Source organism: Sinohyriopsis cumingii, chromosome 11 (genome assembly GCF_028554795.1).
Source record: "Sinohyriopsis cumingii isolate HCF-2022 chromosome 11, ASM2855479v2, whole genome shotgun sequence".
In the NCBI taxonomy this organism is placed as follows: domain Eukaryota; kingdom Metazoa; phylum Mollusca; class Bivalvia; order Unionida; family Unionidae; genus Sinohyriopsis; species Sinohyriopsis cumingii.
This window is the reverse complement of record NC_142971.1, coordinates 63,724,713-63,741,714: the sequence shown is the minus strand read 5'-3', so window position 1 is coordinate 63,741,714 and position 17,002 is coordinate 63,724,713. Positions and strand designations below refer to the sequence as shown.

The 17,002-nt window shown below is 36.7% G+C and overlaps 1 protein-coding gene across 3 annotated transcripts in view; it reads left to right on the top strand.

Moving 5' to 3' along the window:
• The window catches only part of LOC149788580 (ELKS/Rab6-interacting/CAST family member 1-like), a 105,004-nt gene extending 88,859 nt beyond the window's left edge, over nucleotides 1-16,145 (top strand). Inside the window, exons 15-17 of one of the 3 annotated variants that reach the window (XR_016424172.1) lie at nucleotides 6,356-6,930; nucleotides 6,982-14,552; nucleotides 14,630-16,145. Coding sequence is in view for 1 of the 3 variants with exons in the window: in XM_089974628.1 (XP_089830754.1) it covers nucleotides 6,356-6,493 (138 nt within the window). In the remaining 2 variants the exon portion in view is untranslated. Of the gene's footprint in view, nucleotides 1-6,355 lie in introns of all 3 variants that reach the window. The other 2 variants (XR_016424171.1, XM_089974628.1) reach the window with 2 other exon arrangements.
• Nucleotides 16,146-17,002: the final 857 nt, after the last annotated feature.

The window sequence follows — 17,002 nt, the reverse complement described above, 5'->3', positions numbered from 1 at the left end:
TTATTATAAGAGACCCTTTGGCGATTTCACTTGTAACAGGCAGTCATTTAGCCTTTCCTACAGGTAACCATTATTATAATTGATATTTTAGTGTCCACTTCATAAGTATTAATAGTGAGAGTCAGATAATCTACCTGTATTGCCAGCCATGTGTGCCTTTTTACAGATAATTGCCATAATGTATAGTTCTGCACTTACACTGTCCGAGTTCATAAAGGAAGATGTGTGCCAGGTTACACCTGTATATATTGTCTGATCGGTATTATTGTACAGGTCATGGGCAAAACCAGGTGTAAGCTTTGTAAACATTGGAAACATAGGACTGAAAGCCATTCTACATGTGTAGCTTGCTATTGTTGCCAATCTATGAATACATGTCAGACATGCATATTATGGACAGAACATCATGGGGATGTAGTACTGGCGATAATAAAGGGGATGAAGACATTATCAGTTTCCATGCTGATGTCATGGCAGGGAACAATAGACTTCTCCATGGGTATCACATGCCACATGGTTCATGAACCAAGTGATCCAAGCTATCATGGTAAGCAAGAGCTCTGACTTCTACCTCACTGTTGCATCATGATGAATCTTTCTTGGCAGAACTAGTAGGCCAGTTATAGCATAGGCTTGATACACAGTCACCTTTATCACCTGCCACTGAGTGAGATCGAGATCAAAATAACTTTAAGTTAGTTATTGTCTTGCACTTAAATAGATGGACTGGCTACATGGATCACAAATTGTGTACTTTGTCCCAGCATAAGGAGCTGGTGTCATGCCAACTACGAATGTTCCACCATGACTGGACTCTGCCATATGGCTCTGATCTCAACAGGCCAACACCACAGCCAATTGTCTATTGTCATCCACTGGACAAACAATCTATGTCCAGTTTGCCAAACCTATGTGATACAGGCTTTCTTGTGGATCAGCCTAACCCACATAGTGCCAGAAGGCACTTGCTGTAAATGATGCCCAGCTTAGTGCTTCAGAACCCATAGGATATCACTTCACTTTCTTCTCAGGTCTTTGCGACTCACAAGGAATCAGTACTTAGAGACTGTTTGGAAGGTACCGGATTTCAACATCCACGTTGATTGCACATTATAAGTCAAGCATGCAAGGATGGTTGGCTTGACTATGGTTGACTATGCTGGAGTGAAAAGGTGATTAAAGCATGCAAGCCTACTCAGATATTATCCCACACAGTGGTATGACCAGCTTTGGGATCAAGTATCCCCTTTCTCATCCCAAAACAAATAATGGCACAATGTCATGAAACATTAAAAAGCACTGTTACATAAAACTGGACTCTTCTATATGTCTAAGATTGCAACAGGTTCCTACCAGTCAATTTTACTATTTTGCCAAAAAATGGAAGGTCTTTGTTTGAGCTGTATGGACCTGTTCTATGAATCAGATATTCCCTAATATGTCTCAACATCAATAACAGCACAATATCATGCAAGAGTAAATGACACAGTTCTGTCAAAATTTGCCACTGCCATACGTCTCAGATTTCAACAGGTCACTACTACAGTCGATCTTGTCATTTAGCCAAAAGACAGAAATTTTTTGTTTGACCTATATGGACTGGTACTGTGTATCAGATATCCTCTATCCTGTCTCAACATAAATAATGGCACAATGTCATGAAATATAAAATGGCACTATTCTTCTGTTCTGTTAAAACTGGACTGTGCCTTATGTCTCCAATTGCAAGAGGTCACTACCATGCCATACATCTCCAATTGCAACCAGTCACTTCCAGAGTCCATCTTACCATTTTAGCTAATAGCTGTTTGCCTACTTCTACCACAAAGCACATTCATGAATCAGTTACGGGTCACTCAATGTACATGGTGCCCTGTTTAGTGCCCCAGTACACACAGGATATGGTGTCACTGCATTCTCATGCCATTGTCACTCAAAGGGAAGACTCGCTTAGAGTTTAGGTCCCAATCAGTATGTTTTGCGAGCATAGTGAGCTGCTCTTTTAGACAGTGTTCATCTCTGATTGCACAGGAAGTGTCATTGTTGCCCTCGACATGATGAAGTATGATCACATGTTCCATTGTCTTTGCAAGATCTCACTGACTAGACAAGACTCTGCCTTTTGAGTGTCAATCGAGGAAGTCTTTTGCTTGTTGTCTGTAGAGTTTTGCTCTTCTTCTACATTCCAAAGTTCCAGTATTTGTTGACCTGCTGATCAACAAAGACCAAATTACATTCTAATTGCTGTGAAGTAGAGGGGCTAACTAGAGCATTATATATACATAGCAGCCATGGGAATGGAAAACCCTGATCAGTAAGCATCTCATGCTGCAAAAGGAACCAGTTTTGAAGGGTACATTTTCTATAACCCACTTCCAGTATAAGGAATTTGACAATATTATGGTGGATACAATGGCCCTTTTCTATATGCCATCAGAATATATCTACAGGAGGTCAATAATGAAGCCAGTCCTGCCTGTTATGTTGAATTATGGGTCAGCTTATATTGATCAACATCCCATATCATATGCCGTTTGAACATCAGTGCTATGGCACTCTTAAGGCTTAGTCTACCCATGGTGCCACAATGCAACCAGCTCACTTCATGGTCAGTTGTGCCACAGTATCTACTTAATATGGGTGCTTTTTTGTGGTGAAGGGAAGTAGTCCTAAGTTTAAAGTCAAGGTCCTTGAGAATCAGTGTGGATAATAGCAGAGAGAAGGAATCATTCCACCCCAGTTTCTCTCCATGCCATCAGATTTAGATCACTTACTGTCAGTAATGAACCCAGTCAAGCTTTCAAATATGCCAGAAGTTACTACTTACAATGATCACATTCAGACATGCACTGGGGAAACAAATCCTGATGGTTTAGACTGTATAGTATCATGACAGTTCCATGCCATTCTATGGCCAGTTAGTATCATTGTGCCCAGATCCTATGACAGACCTAGGGTAGCTTAGCCAGAGAGTCCTTTACCACGGCAGTTTATTCAGCAGTGGACAGCACTGCCTTAAGTCACCTTTTTATGAGGCGATTACAATGATGCTGTTGTTGCAATGTCAGCCGAAACTTTGCTCCTTGTAACAAACATAGCATATGGGCTTCCATCTCAGGAATAGGAGAACCTCACTTGGCTTGCATTCAGTTGTCTTTGCAGGTTGACAGTTTATTTGGATGCAAGCATAATGGGCTGGGGTGAACAAATTCCATAATTCCAGGAGGCTAGTGGACAGTGGGTCACTGGGGATTATCCATCACATATCAGTATCCTAGAGATGATTGCCATACAGAAAGCATTCAGTTGGTGACAGGAGAGTCTACATGGAAGGGCATTCTTATTCTCTGTGCCATCACCACAGTGGCAGAGGGCAAGGGAGAGTGAAGTCCCCAAACCATGTAGTTCTTCATTGGGAATTTCTAATCTGGTGTCTTCAATGACAAATCCATGGACAAGTTCATCATATTCCAGGCTGGCTACAGGTATTACTGGTCTCACTGTTGCAGAAGAAACAAGTAATACAAGCAGAATGTTTGGTACATCCATTCGTTTTCACTCGGACACGTGCCCACTGTGATTGACCACATGTGAATCTGTTGGTGACAAGGAGATTGCAAAACCCCCAACCTTTGACACACCAGCCCTGGAACTGTTGTTGTTGTTGTGGGGTTTAATGCCATTTTTCAGCACATGATAAGCTATGCATGGTGGCCAGTATTAATGGTGGAGGAAGAACCTGGGAAAATCCCGGGAAGAACCATCGACCCACGAGAAACTTCTGGCAAGCTTTCTCACATATCCACATTGGCTGAATCCTGGACTCGAACCCACACAGACAGAGGTGAGATGGCAGTGATCCGTAACGGCGAATGCTTTAGACCACTCGGCCACTCGGGGCCCCACCCTGGAATTGAAGGCCTGGGCAATCTACACTCCTTCTATACGGTTGGAATGGTTTGCAACCATATGCTCACCCTTTAACACATCTCTTTCCAAACGTGATACAGAAAGCAAGCAAATCAGAGTGAAGCCTCATCTGATTGATCCACTTGGGTGGGAAAAATTGTGGATCAACTACCTCATCAATATAGCAGCTGAAATCCCCAAGAAAAATATATATTTCCTCATTTGCTCAGGCAAACATTCAATCCTAATCCAGAGTTAATGAGTCTGCATTTCTGGATCATAATAATCAATTTTACACTAACAGTTTTCTAATAGTGGTGGAGAAAATAGTTCGAGTGAGATTGCTGTCCATTTGAAGTGTGTGAGGGAAAAGGAGAATTTTTGTACAATGGTATGAATGCGAACACATTTCTCCACTGATTGCATCAATATCTCTACAGCTAACTAACCTGGCTGAATAAGACAATGAACTGCTCTCGAGAGCTTCATTGGTTCATTTATCACGTAAGACCAGCTTCCAATTCACATTAACGATGTCACATGCTTTATCAGTTGACATGAACTGCTTGCAGTTCTGACAGGATGGGACATGATGAAACAGTATAACTCAAGACAACCTCTGCTTTCATTCCCCACAGCATGCTCCCATTCATGATGAATGAGACTTGCGACATAAAGTACCTTTCTCTGTGGACACTTCTTCTCAAGGTCATCTCCATGTAGGGATATTTGTTGAATTTGCTATGCATTTTGGCTCATGATGTTAAGGCAGTTGCACACAAGAATTGCACTTAAGCAACATTCATCCAGCGGACATTTTCCATGTCAAGTGATGGAGGTCAGAGTCCACATTCTCTACTTTTTATCTCCAAGATCATTCATCCCAGAAGGTTGAACCCAGCCTGGTAGGATCTGTAGCCGTAGTGCAACAGGATTCCTATCTGGGTCATTTGACAGCTTCATAAAGAAACTGCTTCACAACTTCCACTGGATTTGCATAGAGGGAAGAAATTTTCCCTTTTGAAGCTGCCCCATGACAGATGGAGTCTTTTCTGCAATCAGGTTATCCAGAGATTCTCTCTCCAATGTGAGGGAATGTAACTCCCATGACCTCTTGCCATATAGGCTCAATTATCTGTTGACTTGTCTATAAGTCGCCCCCCCCCCCTTTTTTTTTTTAGATCTACAAAAAAAAAGACAATTTCTGTTTGACACTTTTTAGTTGGAGTGTATTTTGCCCAGTCAGCTTTGCCTGAAGGATTGACAAGTCAACAGTGTACTTTCTAATCAATTATTTGTAGTTAACAGTGTAGCAGTGTTTTGATTGAACACTATTTTGCCAGATTAAGTAAGAAATTATTAATAGTTAAGTCTCATGCTGTATTTAATAAAATTTATAAAGTTCAAAGTCTGGATTAATTTTGTTGGATTATTTTGTCTTCAGCTATTTTATCAGTGAGCTTTTCTTCCTTGGGCTGTTTTGATAGATTACCTGAAGATATTTTATCAGCAAGATGGTATTTATCAAAAGGGCTGTAAAATTATTGCTAGTACAATATGATATATTTTATACAAACCACCCTCATCCTTGTTCTTCCTGTCTTGGCTGTGGCTCTTATATCGATACACCTATTGAAACTAACTTGAATTGGGACAATCATGGGATAAAGATGTTTGGCACACATAAACTGGGTACATTTGACCTACTTTCTATGTGCATTAATAAATATCTTGTCATGGCTTTAATTACACTTCATTCTCATCTATTTGCACATTAGTTGCATTGTGGGTACGGCTGGGGATAAACATGTTTTGTGCACAAAAGCTGGTCACATTGGCTTCCTTTCAGGGTCTTTTCAACATTGTTTTAAAAAATGGTGTTCAAAGTAAAGAAGCTTATGACAGAAGTATTTATAAGTGTAATGACATAGTTCCACCATTAATCTCAGCGTGTACTGTTATTTTAATTTTCAGTGACACAGTAGACAAAAATTGTCTGTATTGTTAGACTTTTTCATCATTCATCAGGCAAAGTTATCTAAAAATAGAAATGTTCATTATAGCTTCATGCAAACTGTTGCATCATGGTCATAAACTGACTTGGCTGAATAATCTCTGCAATCAAATGTTGGAGTTACCTGTTTAGAATGGTATACTTCACTCGCATTTGTTCCTTATAAACTTGTCACTGTAAAAACAAAATCATGAATCAGGGCTAGTTGCCCACTTTTTTGCTGGTTTTTAATAAAACATATTATAAGGAACTAAATATAGCTGTATCAGTTCAACAAGTAGGTGTATACAGCATGGGACAAAGTAAATGCATAACATTTAATTTTAAAGATGCACGACTACCTTGTTTGTAATTCTTTGTTCATTTCTGAAAGATAACTGTTACATGCAGACTTTTGCTCCATTGTAATTTTTCTTCATGCCCTTATTTCAGACCCAAAATCGGATGAGGTTGCTACAGAAGGAGGAAAGAGGAAAAGTCAAGAAGTCTATGGTCCACAAACTGAAGAGCTCAACTCCGGAGCAGGTAGACCCCTATGTAATGACAGCTCCTGAATCACTTGACTCCTGACCAGTCCCTTTCTGTTTAGTTTTGTTGTTCGCTGTGATGGAATTTATCACAATCAAGAGACATTCAGAACAAAATACATAGTCTTTCTTTTCCCTGTTTGGCATAGATCATGCAGATTAGGTTTTTTACTGTCTTTATATGAGAATAGGATTTAACCTCAATTTTGTGTTTTGTTTTAAATTTGGTTAAAAATTGAGTTATATTTGATTGTTTGGATCCAGCTCAAAACTTGTGACCCTATCAGTTTTAGGGTGTGAACTTGTGTTAAGTAGGTGCAGTGCAAGAGATATTTCCAAGAGAGTTAGGGTGTGAACTGGAGTTAAGTAGGTACAATGCAAGAGATATTTCGAAGAGAGTTGAGGTGTTAGATTGAGCTAAGTATGTGCAATGCACAGGATGTTTCTGAGAGAGGTAGTGTGTGAGCTTGAGTTAAATAGGTGCAATTCAAGAGATATTTCCAAGAGGGGGTGTAAGCTTGAGTTAAGTAGGTGCAATTCAAGAGATATTTCCAAAAGAGTTAGGATTATCAGGGTTTAGAAAGTGATTAGTTTTAAGGCTGTTTTGGCTGAAAAGAGCAAATGAACCCAAAGGAGATGCTCAATGCTTTGAATAGTTCTTCTATGCTTTGAATATAGTCCTCAGTGCTTAAAGACTTTCTGAGATCGGCTTGGGTCATTTACCCTGGAACGGCAGCCCTTGCTGTTAGAGGTCCCATTTTCTTGCAAGAGTTGAGTGCTTTAAGGTAGTTATAAATGTTTTATATTTTTAGAAGGATTTCTTTGACAAAGAACAGTTTTACCTGAGCAGTTCATAATTTGTATCCAGTGTAAACTTACTCTAGGTCACTGCTGAATTGAAACTTTCAACTTGTGTCTCTCGTCGTTATTTATTAGGTGCCTGTTTGAGATAATTACAAATACAGCACCATCCCAGTATCACATTTAAGTAATTCTTGGCTGCTGATGAAAATGTAAGGAGTGATATGTCATCAGATATTTATTGTTCATATAACTAAAAAATCAAAATAGAGTTTTCACCAAAAAGGACTTGAATGACTTCTTGTCCAGGAATTCAATAGAATAAAACATCTTTGTAACTAAAATATTTGTATGTACATTACCAGGCTACCTTGATGTCTAGTTTAAAGAGAGATAGAGAGAAAAGGTTGTATGTGAGGGGGAGTAAAGATTATATTGCTGTTTGAAAACTCTTGTGTGCAGCCTGGTTTCTTCTAAGGCAAAACGGAATACATCTCTTGGAATACAAATCTTTCATGAAAAGCTGTAAATCGGCACTTGACTCATGTTGACTATTTATTTTGATTGTGATATTCAGTGGTGTAGTATTGTTTGTTAGTCAGTATATGTCATACTATGGTACAAATGGGTTTTAGTTATGCTTAACTATTTCATTTAACATGATGGAAATGTATCTTTGTCAGTCTTTCCTTAAATATGTGAGGTCAGCTTATACTTGCATACAAGGCAGGTCCTGGTGGTACATTATATGATGGCTTATCAAGGCCTGTGCTGTTTGCACTTTGATCAGACTTGTAAGTTTATACAGCAAGTCTCTTTTTAATAATTAGCTGATGCTAATTCCCCATAAAATGATCTGGTTTTTAAATGGGCTACAGCTTTCATTTCAGCTAGTCATTTTTCAGCACAAAATATTTTCTTTCTACTGCAAGGAATACTGTATGCCACTAAGATGTGAACATGCAATCACAAAGTTTCCTATCTTATGTGTACATAAAGACTGTCATAGTTCATGTGGTTATATTTGTATTGCCATATTTACAGCAAATGGAGACAGGATACTAAAATTTTGTTCCAGATTGCTTCCCTTTATTGATAGTTTGTAATAATAAAACTCTAAATGAAATTTAAAGTTGCATTTTATAGATTTCATTGTAGTATTAAAAATGAGTTTTCATTTTTAAAGATTCACCAATAGCAGAAGACCAGAAAAAATATTTGATAGTGGGCTTTTAAGTTAGTGAAGTCTTTAAAGATTCTGGTTACTTTTTTGAGTCAACAGTAGCCTTTCTTGATTATTACCTACCTCGAGTCAATTTGGGCATTTTTATTTTGCATTTCAGTCTGGCAAATGTTTAACTGAAGGAATCTTGTATCTTTTATGCAAGACAACATTCCCATTTATAAATCTTGAAATAGACTTGTACATAACTCGTCAACTTTTGTCTTACTAAACTATCTCTATGATCAAAAGATGAGCAGACTTCAGAGTGTTTGCTACTCTTAAGATCTCCTTGAAGCTTGACATAACATTCATTGGAGTTTGTATCTATCTGTCACACCCTTGATCTAAAAGTATGGTCAAGATTTATGTATTTTTTATTTGCTAAATAAAAAGCAGGCTTACAAAGGGCAGTATCTTCTCTGTATTTGTTATCCTTGATTGTAAAATTTTCTATATTCCTTGGATTAGATATCAATATCAATATATTTCTGGAGAAAATTCATCTAGCTCAGCTTTTCCTGAATGAAAAAAGGTTTTGAATTGACAATTATTCCCAGTGCAATTATTAAACAAATATTCAGCCATTACACCACCTGCCCCTCCCCTTAACACTGTTACTATCCATCCATTTTGTAATTTTTCAGAGGTTTGTCAGTAGCTGACAAACTTGCTTATGCTGCAGTCTTTGTTTTTGTTCCTGATTGTGCGTGAGATATCTAGGTAGAGATGTGTGAGATATCAAGGTAGAGATGTGAGATATCGAGGTAGAGATGTGAGATATTGAGGTAGAGATGTGTGATATATTGAGGTAGAGATGTGTGATATCAAGGTAGATATGTGGGATAATGAGGTAGAGATGTGTGATATCAAGGTAGTGATGTGTGAGATATTGAGGTAGTTTCAGTGCAAAGTTGTGTTATGAAGCTTTCATATTATCTGTTACATTTCATTTACTCAAAACATTATGAACTTGTCAGACTAACCATAACATCAGTGGCTCTTTAATTTCCCTACAAATCATGCAGAAGGTGTAGGTATTATTCTATAGTGCATTTAAGAATAAATAATTACCCAGTATATCTGTCCTCTTTTACTGAGTTGGCACTGATTGAATCTGATATTATTTAATTAATATTTTTAGGATCTTCTGTAAGACAGACACCCATCATGACGTTTTTTTTTTTACCAGGGTTGCAATGTGATATATGTATATATTGTTTTAAAGTGGTGCTTGATTGTGTAGTATACATAATATTTGTTTGCTGTTGTATTCTTGTCTGCATTTCCTCATCTTCAGCATCAGGTTGGTATTATTTGAAAGTGATTGTATTCAGATTATATTCATGTTACCTACCTGTGTGTAATACCTGCAAAAAACATAAACTCGGCTCTGCCATTTTAAAATGTGTATGCAGATCAGGGTCTGCCATGTTACAAAATGTATGCAGATCAGGGTCTGCCATGTTACAACATGTATGCAGATCGGGATCTGCCTTGTTACAACATGTATGCAGATCAGGGTCTGCCATGTTACAAAATGTATGCAGATCAGGGTCTGCCATGTTACAACATGTATGCAGATCAGGGTCTGCCATGTTACAACATGTATGCAGATCAAGGTCTGCTCTGTTACAACATGTATGCAGATCAGGGTCTGCCATGTTACAACATGTATGCGGATCAGGGTCTGCTCTGTTACAACATGTATGCAGATCAGGGTCTACTCTGTTTCCAAAATCATAGGTATCCAGCTAATGTAGATACTCTACAGATCTGAGTCTCAGCTTTTGTCAGACCCTCCTCTACCAGTGCATTATGTAAGAACACATCAGCATTTAGGTTCTTCTCAGTCGGTCCTCAGCAAGTGCAGTATGTAACGGCAGATCTGGGTCTTGGTTGTTCTTAGTTATGTGGGCATTATGCACAGGTAAATACAGTATTTTTTTATATTATTATGCATGACATGTACATGATGAACTGCCATTGTGTGAAATGTTACAAGTGATCAAATGTCTTGTATATATTACATCTTTATTTTAGTACCTAAAAACTTGTTGATATTTAATTTCCTGTTGCTGTTAATTTTTGACTTATTATAAACAGTTTGTAAAATTGAGTTTCAATGTGCTGGAAGGATTTTTCAAAAGGAACTGAAACGTTGCTTGGTATGCTAAACTTCTGATTCGGCTTTTAAGATTGTTTTCCTTGTACAAGTAGATTGACTTGCTGTGCTGAGTGTTGCAAAAGGAATGCATTTAAATGTTATAAATAACATATTACATTTCGATTCAGGATGTTTGTGTGAAAATGTGATACTATATTTAATATGTGATACCATGATCACGTCAATGATTGAGTAAGGTCATCTATTAGGTGCAGGCTTTTAAGGCTGCATTTCTTCCAAAAATCAGTATTATACTGGAATAATGGCTGTGTTGAACACAATTTCCAATTTATATTCATAGGAATGTTACATTTGAAATCCACCTAGCAACTTTACATTTTTTATCATAACTTGGAATTCCATAAATTCTTTCTGAATAGACTTGCATTGAAATAGAAAACTATTTTGTTTTGTACAGGTCTTAAAAACATGTGTTGTAGCTTCTTGATATGGGGTCAAGGTCAGTAATTTGGCTTAAAATTATGTTTGTGGAGATCTTGACAAAATGAAGTCATATGCAATATTATCTTATTACAAGGTCACATGTACTTTATGTTACTTGATGCGACATTTGTCCATGACACAAGGTGCACATTTAATTTCTGTGATGTGACATTTGTAAGGACACAAGGTACACATGTACTTTATGTTACTTAATATGACATCTGTCCGTGACACAAGGTACACATGTACTTCATGTTACTTGATGTGATATTTGTCCACAACGCAAGGTGTACATGTTGCCTTTGCATATATGGTGTACATGTCCTGTCTTTGTTATACCATATTTGGAGCAGTGTATGTCATGATCTCATTAATATATAAAATTTAGGAAAGATTATGCACATTCGTTCATAAAGTGTTGGAATGACAATTTTGCTTTTTTCGGAAGTCATGAAATTAAATTTTGCCATTTTTCAGATTTTCATCAAAACATGAAGAAAAGCAACTTTAAATGTAAAACTTTATTCACGAAATTATAATTAATTTTGATCAGTATCATCGAGGTCATTTTCTTGCCATTTATCACATTACATCATGAATCTGAATATATGGACCCTCCAGTTATTTTGACACCATATTTTAAACATTTGTTGTACATAAACCTGTTCAATGGTATATAAAATTTCCAAAGACCAAGTTCATTTTTAATATGATGACATAACAAAATCAAGATGGAACATCAACTTAGAAATATTCCACCCATACTCAAAAACAGTTCCTCTGTTAGTCTCGTGCCTCCCACTTCACTGCTAATATTGCCAGTGACTGGCAAATAACCAGAACTTTGAAGATTTTATTTCTTCAAGGGATCACCATACTTTCCCACATTATTGCCTTATCTGAAAAAGTTTTAGTCATAAAATAGTATGCAGTGATGGCCAGTTTGGTTTCATCATTTTTTCTGAACTGAGGCCCATTGCTTTTGTTTACCATTACAATTGCTTTGAATCAACAGTTGCATGGACAGAAGGGGGATGTCACTCTTACCAAAACAGATAACTCAGTTGGAAATGTAGATCTAATACATATAGTGCACTGAGCGCTAATGGCAGTATATGTAAACAAACAAAGAGAAAATAAATAGCAGAACTGCATTCAATACAAGTGAAAATCCCAAAACGTTATTATATAAGTGTTCTTTATTTGCAAGCAAGGATATAATACAACTTAGTTTGCCTGTCTCACTTTTGAAAGAGCATTAAAGATGCTGGGTGCATAAGTACACAATGAAGATATTATTTTCCTGAACAAGATATTTGTGAAAAATAATAACTTTTGTTTGCACACAAATTATATAAACAGCGAGAAAATTATTTTTAATTGTCAGAAATGTTGGATAAATGATGGTAGTGCCAAGAAAATGTGGAGTTGAAACTAATCCCATATACACTTGTTTATTACTTGATCCATTTGCAAACAATGTAGACCCAGATGTGCCATCACATAATACACTTGCCGATCATGGTCTGTGTTGTTTGTTCTGGTGCACAGATCCAGCTCTGCAGGCACATTATGTGATGGCAGATCTGGATCTATGCAGTTTGCAGTTGGACTTATAAATGACTACATACAGTATATTTGAGGTAGTTTTCATCATAATCAAGATAAAATTACTCAGTGCATATGTACGCTTAAATTCATTTAAACCCAAACGTTAACTCCATTAACGTAGAACATAAGCTGTTGGACAGTGTTTTATTCCAATGAGCATAGAAAATAATATCGCATCAATTGTAAATATACAAGAACATGAAAATCATTGTGAACATTTTTAATTTTTCAATAAAATTCATCAGTAAATCTGGTTTCCTTATAGGTAATAACATATGCCTGCCAGAATTGTACAACTTCTAATTTTTGCCCATCAAAATAAAGTTTGAATGTATGTAGCATCTGATAGTAATACTATGTAACTGTAGCAAAAATCAACACATTCACAGTATTCAATTTAAGATGTGCTTTTCTATGATTTTGTCATCAAAACATTTTGAATAGCTTTAGGTGTTTTATCAAATGATTCTGTGTGGCGTATCTAAAGGTTAGTGCCATTAATATAAGCAGATCATTTGTCACAATACATGCTGCTGCAGCATCTACTAAACAGGACAGTTACTATACGTGTATACCTCATTTTGCCTGTTTAATGCATTTTAAAGTCTTTGCAGTGTTATTGGATAATTGCAGTGTGCATGAATTATCTCATAGTTGCTAAATTGAGGCAGAATATCAAAGTATGTAAATGTTGTATATTTTATTTGTTACATTGGAGAATCATGGAGAGAGTATGATATTAAATTTCAGATTAGAAGATAGCAATGGAATCACTGAATTTAGATTCAGCCAATGTCCTGTAAAAAGTCTCCCCTTGCTGTAAATAGTGCAAATATGAACATACATGTTTAGATAAGTTTCATGCTTGAAAAAATAATACTTTTTATAAAAATATGTAAAATTAATGTTTCATCCTCATCTTCATTATTCTCGTTATTGCTTTCTTTTTTCAGCAAATGAAATAAGTAAGAAGGCAAATTTAAAAACAAAATGTACATAATTTTACATTTTTGTTCAGGGTAGAGGAAGAAACCATGTTCCCCTATTTATAGCGATGAAAGAATAGACACATTATGTTATGAAGTCCATCCACCTGGATGTATGCCCTTCTGTCTGTTCTTTATTATGTATTTGCACACTAATTTGAGTTCCCTTTTGATCAGCCATTCCCAGACTTTAAGGATGGTTTTCATTTGATTTAATGAGGAAGCCTATTGATTTCATGATCAGAGGCTGAGGTCACTGGGAATTAAAGAAAAAAAATAAAATGATTTCTGCACAATAACATTAGTCTGCATCACAGTACTTGCTTTGTGGATGGCTTGTACTTGAGATAAGGAAGAACCCTTTTGATTTTGGTGTGAAAGGTTGAAGGTCAGGGTCACTGTGACTCTGGAAGAAGGACAGCTCATAAGGAAGAAGCCTTTTGATTTTGTGGTCATAGGTCACGGTCACTGTGACTGACAGAAGAAAAATTATATATGCACAGTAACTTCCGGGGTTATAGATCACAGGCCTGGATCAAACTTTGTTGATGACTTAAGCTTGAGGCAAGGAAGAAGCCTGTTGATTATAAGGGCAAAGGTCAGGGTAACTGACTGAAAGATGAAAAAATGGTGTTTGCATAGTAACTTTATTTCTAGACCACGTACCTTAATCAAGTTTGCAAAAGGTTTGCACTTTAGGTATGAAAGAGGCCATTTGACTTTGGAACAGAAATATCAATGGTCAAGGTCATTGTTACTTGAAGAAAAATGGGTTTTACAGGATAGCCATTGTTATTATGTAACGGCCTTGATGAAACTTTGTGTATGGCTTGTACTTAAAGAAACACATGCATTTGGGATAGGTCTTAAGGTCGAAAGTCATGTTTTATTGGGTCTGATAAATGGCTTGTACTTAAAGAAACACATGCATTTGGGATAGGTCTTAAGGTCGAAAGTCATGGTTTTATTGGGTCTGATGAATGGTTTGTACTTAAAGAAACACATGCATTTGGGATAGGTCTTAAGGTCGAAAGTCATGGTTTTATTGAGTCTGATGAATAGCTTGTACTTAAAGAAACGCATGCATTTGGGATAGGTCTTAAGGTCGAAAGTCATGGTTTTATTGGGACTGATGAATGGCTTGTACTTAAAGAAACACATGCACTTGGGATAGATCTTAAGGTCGAAAGTCATGGTTTTATTGGGTCTGATGACAACAAAATGGTTTCTGCTCGGTAAGTTTTGTTCAAGATCACACACCTTGACCAAAGTCCCAGGTTTTTTAAACCCACTTATCAGTTTTCTCCAGAGTCGACCATAATTTACTAGTGCCTACACAGGGGACTATTCGACATGTAGCAGGCATTGGATGAGCCAGTACTGGTGTTGAAGTAGGCAATTCACTTTGTCCATCTGTTGGTACAGGCAATGTATATTATTAACTTTGTCCATCTGTTGGTACATGTTTCCATCCGTCCATATTTCTTCACTGTTCATGCTTTTAGATCTTATTTCAATCCATCAGTTAAATTCAGACTTGCATTATGAGTGCACCGTTTGTTTAAAGTTGTGTCATCCACACTTGCTCACCAAATTAGGCAGCCATGGCCCATTTCCTAGGCATATTCAAAATGAATTACAAATCCTGTTTGGGGCCTGATTTTAAGACATTTTAAGGTACCTTGCAAAAGCTACTGTTAAGTGCATTTTGTGATGTCCACATGACACACATTAAACCATGGTGACTGTGACCTCATTTTCATTGTTTAAGTAATATGGTTTAAATATACAGACTCACGCTGCAAAGTTTGATAATAACTGTTTTGATCTACAATATGACAATTTTTTTTCTTCTCCACATCCTTTTTTTTCGACCTCCTTTATAAGGCATCATAGGCATTCTTCAGAATACTGAACTGTTTACGGTGAAGTTTTATTAGTGTACCTGTATTTCCTGGCGTGTAACACTGGAGCAAAAGCAAACAGTGTAGATCCAAATCTACTATTTAACGTGGTCGATCTGGAACTGCTCTGTTTGAATGTACAGTATACAATATGTGTAAATAAGGCAGCTTGTACGTGTGCTAAATTATGTGGCATATGCTAGAGAAATAAATATATGTTGCCATATTGTATCATGTCAGTGTGTGACGTGTGCACATCTCTACATATTAATTTCTATTGCCATTGTGTTCACAAGATAAATAGCTTTTTCTTTACTCAATAAATGCAGTTGTATAAATAGAAACTCTACTAGACAACATATTATGTTTATTGACTCATTGTAATTAGCATTCTTTTGTTTCATCTTTTTGTAGAAGAATGTTTTATAATGTACTTTATCCTGTTTTCTTGTTCTATTCAAAATTAGGATTTGACCCTTGTTTACCTTTATAAAGGTGCAATTTTGTCATTTAAGTGACATTTGCCTACTGTATATTTTAAATAAAAACTTTAAAAAACACGATTTATTTATTTTTTGTTTGCATTTATTTTCTGGTATTATTTTTTTGTCGTTTTCTTTTGTGCTGAAAAAGCAGAAATTGGCAAGCGATTAGTTGTCACTTAGAACTTGCTGAAAATGTAGCCAGGAGCTACAAACACCACATCACATGCTTCTCCAAGGATAAAAAGGGGGACAATCTAATAAATCAGTCAGATTGTCCTGGGTGGACTTGTCCTCAGAAAAAATATCCTTGGTAAACATTTGCCCAAAAAATTTTTAAAGCAAGGGGGAGAGGGTGGGTGGGGGGAAAGAGGTTATACTTATCAAGCTTGGGCTTATCATTGTCAAATCTTGTTATTTTGTAAAACTACTTTGCAAGGTCCATTTGGGTGAGTAGGAGAATGACAGTAAGAATAATAATAACAATATTGGTTTGTAATGATTTCCATAGTTCGACATTCGAGACACAGGTTAAGCACACACATCTCCACAAATACAACATAAGAATCTCCATGCAAATACAGTCTTACCTTTTGATTGAAACAATATTATTTTCACACGTTTTTGTATTGGTGTAAATTTTTGAATGACTCGCAACAGTACATCAGTTTGTGATCGTCCCACACGTCCCACATTGAAAATTATTGTATAGTAAAACCCAGTAATTAATCCAAAGAGGTGAATATGATCAGCAATGCTCTAAGACATCGTAAACGTTTGAACCCGATGGATGGCAACAGTTACGAGCTGAGCTAAACCATTGATTCTCATGATGCGGTAGTAAATATAGAACGTTGGTGATTAATTCAACGTGACTTATAGCCAGTGTTGGTAGACGGTAAAGGACACAAAATAGGGTTAAGTATCGATTTCCA